This window comes from Nestor notabilis, unplaced genomic scaffold (genome assembly GCF_000696875.1).
Source record: "Nestor notabilis isolate BGI_N333 unplaced genomic scaffold, ASM69687v1 scaffold30920, whole genome shotgun sequence".
Taxonomy (NCBI): Eukaryota; Metazoa; Chordata; class Aves; order Psittaciformes; family Psittacidae; genus Nestor; species Nestor notabilis.
This window is the reverse complement of record NW_009911160.1, coordinates 287-4525: the sequence shown is the minus strand read 5'-3', so window position 1 is coordinate 4525 and position 4239 is coordinate 287. Positions and strand designations below refer to the sequence as shown.

The 4239-nt window shown below is 43.3% G+C and overlaps 1 protein-coding gene across 5 annotated transcripts in view; it reads right to left on the bottom strand.

Annotated features, from left to right (window-relative positions):
• Positions 1-5: 5 nt before the first annotated feature.
• The window catches only part of ZBTB18 (zinc finger and BTB domain containing 18), a 4345-nt gene continuing 111 nt past the window's right edge, over positions 6-4239 (bottom strand). The window contains exons 2-3 of one of the 5 annotated variants that reach the window (XM_010013448.1): positions 3674-3759; positions 6-1588 (exon numbers count right to left, since the gene is read on the bottom strand). In XM_010013448.1, coding sequence (XP_010011750.1) covers positions 6-1588; positions 3674-3686 — 1596 coding nt within the window. In that variant the 5' untranslated portion in view covers positions 3687-3759. Of the gene's footprint in view, positions 1589-2830; positions 2867-3673; positions 3863-4239 lie in introns of those variants that run through there. The other 4 variants (XM_010013419.1, XM_010013427.1, XM_010013434.1 and 1 more) reach the window with 4 other exon arrangements.

The following is a 4239-nucleotide window of genomic DNA, read 5'->3' as shown; positions in this document are numbered from 1 at the left end:
AAATTTTATTTCCAAAGTTCTTGTGAGCTATCTTCTAAGGTCCAGTCTCTGACAGTAGGTAAGCTCAGTGCTTCGCTTTTGACAGACAATGAGTTCACCAACTCACAGTGAAACTTCCGAATGTGTCTGTAAAGGTCTCCGGACTGCGTGAACCTGCGTTCACACCACTTACAAGCATGAGGCTTCTCCCGCGTGTGAACCACTGCATGGCGGCTCAGGTTGTGGGAGTACTGGAAGCTCTTCCCACACTGGGTGCAAGTGTAGGGCTTTTCACCTGAATGAGTCCTCTCATGACGTTTCAAGGTGTACATGCAAGAAAAAGTCTTACCACACAACGAGCAGGTTGGGACATTGACATCGGTAGCAGGCTTGCTGCGGATCCCGTCCTGCTCTCGAAAGTGCGTGCTTAAATGGATCTGCAGGATGTGGGGGCTAGGAAAGACCTTGTTGCAGAGAGGACACATGAAAATTTGGCCAGCGGGGCTAAGTATGTTTGACACATAAGGGAGCAAGCTGCTGTCCATGTTGCCTTCCACCTGGACTCTCTCATTCTCTGGAGTTATCATTTCGTCATCGCTTGCCTTGTCCTCTCTATCTAGCTCCCTCAAGACCGAATCTTCCCTCATTGGAGCCAGGTGGGCCGGCTCATACTGTACCCTGTTATTAGTGCTCACACTTTCTTTCACAGTGCTATGTTCCATATCATAGTCATTAGTGCCAACATCACTCTCATCACAGGAAGCCTCTTTCTCCACCTTCACCTGAACCAGGCTGCTTCTAAGCATGTCCTGCGAAGAGAAATAAGAACTGTTCAAGTTTTCAACTCCTGAAAGGCTGGACTTGACAGACAGGTCCAGCACGCAGTCAACATCTGCTGAATCCCTCACAGAGGTGACAGACCTCTGGGACAAAGACTCTGTTGAGCTGCAGGGGCTGGCTACTGTTTTTCCAGCTGCTGCTGCGTGCGTCTCTGCCTCTCCGCCAGTCTGGGGAATGCCTGCTGAGTCTGAGGGCAATCTCATCCACATGTTCCCAGGCTCTGCCGCCAAGTCCCTTTTGCTAGGCAGGATGTTCAATTTTTCATCTTCTCCATCGTCTTCATCGCTGGGCAAGTCTCCTGGCATGTGGCTGCTACCGTCGGAGAGGCTCTCCACTTTGTCTGAACAACTTGAAGCATCTTCCTCCTTTTTTGTACTGTCTGCCTCCGTGGTTGCTTTCTCTTTCAGCTTCTTTTTGCAGACTTTGACAATGTCATACATGTGGAGATAACTGGCAGCTGCTAGCACGTCTTCAATGGGCAAGTCTTTGAACTGGAGCTTTCCTTCGTACATGAATTCAAGCAGGAGAGCGAAAGCTGGGGCTGTAACAATGTCGCTGTTCAGATGAACAATGTCCCTTTTGTCCAGCTGGTCCTTGTAAAAGAGGTGGAAATACATGCTGCATGAAGCCAGTACAGCTCTGTGCGCTCGGAACTGGGCATCTCCTACCAGAACAGTGCAATCACAAAGAAAACCCTGATGCCTCTGCTCACTCAGACACTGTAGCAAATGTCTACTGTGGTCAGGAAACTCCATACTGTCTTCATAACCTATAAGCAATAAGATTTTTAAAAATTAAATGTAGGTCGGAATCATGGAACTTACGAATCCAAGTTATTCCACTCCAAAACCCTTGCCTTTATATTGCCAGAATTCTGGTACTGACACCATGCAAAGATTATTTAACATGCATATACAACGGCAACTCTTTCTCTGATCAATCACTGAAGTTCTGACTCCCCTTCCATGGTAAATAAGCCGTTCTAATAAGCGCATAGGTACAACATTTGTAATTTTTTTAAGGTATCATGGCTCTTCATAAAATCTGTTCAACAGTTATTATTTTTTTTTAGGGAACTTCCTCCAGATTGCATCCCTAAGAGGGCAGACACCCCAAAAACATCGATATTTTTTTAGCACTAAGTTTGACAGATCACGGGGGGGGAGGGAAATCAGATCATCAACCTTCTTTTTAAAGTCAAATTGCAGCAAGAGGAGAGGTTTGCACATGAGGAAATGCCAATATACCCAAATCTGAAGGTCTAACATTCTTGAAGTATAAAATTATTTACGGGTGTCAGTATATATCAACAGAAAAATTGAGGGTTTTAGAAATTCAGTTCGCGTGGTTTTCTTCTTGCAGTAAGTACAGTTTCAGGTTTTGAGCCTTCTCCATACTGTACAATAGGACACGAACAGTTTTTGCCAACATGCAGAATTTACAAGAGAAAACTAACATCCAGAACGCCAGTGAGCACCGCTTCCCTGTGCAGAAGAACAGAAATCTCCCTCTCCTCCCACACCAGGCAGAGTCTGCAGTACCAAACTTAAAAAAAAAAAAAAAAAAAAAAAAAGTCATTCAACGTGAGCCTGTGTGCATATTTAAAATCAGCATCCGAAGAACTGTCCTTACCCAAGTGTTTTTCTATTCACCTTCCTTGATGAGAAAGAAAAAATAAACAAGCAGCAGAGAAGTCAAAACTCAAATGGAAAGTAAAATCTCTCAAAAACCTGTCTTAATCTGTTCTTCTGTGATTGATAGCAATGGTCTCCCAAACCACCTTAAGCAGCAGACCCTGGCTCTCTAGGCTGGCAGATATTATTGAAAAACCCTCATCCCTCACAAACCAAGATGTACTAAAACTTACAGCACAACCCCTACTATCTTCTGTAAAATACCATTGCCAGAGTAAAGCATGAAGATTTACAATACAATCACTTTAAGTGCCCCACAGCCAACATCAATCCTAATCCTTAAGAGGGCTAAAAATAAAGATTGGAGGGCAGCTCACAAGGTAGCTGTGATCAAATTAGGAGGCTGAAAGGACAGAGAGGGACGAAGAAGGAAGCTTATAAACATCTGATCCAGCTGACTGTGGCCATATGGCAGCTGCTGCCCAGATAAAGAGATTAAGAATAGAGGAGTGCGATTACAGCTGTCTGGCCAATTCAGGCAGCTCAAATCTACAAGTTCTAAATTAGTCGCAAATACAAAAACTCCTTCAAATAATTATTGTTATGCTGGAATAAAAGATTGCAAGTGCTACACGAGAGAGAGAAAAGAGAAAACCAGTCAAGCCATTCTCCCGGGTACAAAAGTTTTTAAACACATAAGTGATTTCTATCTTTCAGAAGCACTACAGCTGTACACTACCATGACTCTGAGCTGCAGGATATTTAACCGTGAAGTTTAATGAAAGACTTCCCCACAAACACATTTCAGCCAGAACGGTCCTGTTTTTAAAAAAGCACACTTTTGTGTATTTCACTAAAACCCCCGTAAAGTAATTCAAAAGCTGCAATACAAGAACATAAAGCAGAACTCTCTTTAGGCTTGCCCCTAAATCCAGTGCAGTTTTGGTCTCAGAAATGAAGAATTAACTTGCTCTCTTTTCCTTCCAAACCAAGACATTCTCACAATATGCATGAAAGTTAATGCTAACAACGTGCCCAAGAGCTGATACTCTCCAACTGCAGTCCAAGCCCTTTGACTAAGTCCACTCATCTATTTAATACTCAATTTCATATATTACCTCTGTACTTGGTTAGAAAAGTAATGTGATTTTTTTTCTGAAATTCAATAAACAACACACCAAAACAGAAATATGCTGTATCTAATCTATTGCTACTCCTACCTTTAGTACACATAAACCTGATTAAGTCCTTTCCTCTGAGTCTTGCTGGCTCCAGGTCTGTTAGATCGGTGGAAAAAAAGCAGACTAGGAGAGACAGATGCAAAGTGGAGATGATGTTAGAGAGGAATGAGATACCTTCTCCACACACAGATCTGCACACACTAACTCCCTGTCTGTGTGTTAGAATAAAAGGCTGAGGGATGGCAGGCTGTCAGCTGCTCTGACATCATGTTCAGATGGAAATGCTACCTCCAGCTGTGCTCCTTTTAATGCCATATGCTACTCCTCTACACTCCTGCCACCAGCTTTTTCTTAGGAGAACTTTTCTCTTCTGTTAGTATAAACAAAATACTTCAAAGTCTCTTTTTTTCAAACTTTCTAACAGGGAGGGAAAAAAAAAAAAAAAGGAAAAGAAAATCCTAAACATATGGGGCTCTACTGTATTTGCAGCATAGCAACACTTCTGCCTTAAGTTGGAGGACCGCTTTACACGCTGACAGCATACCCCAGCCACGGGGTTACCGAGAAACCCACGCCGGCTCGGTTTTACTGAGCCCAGGGGTTCA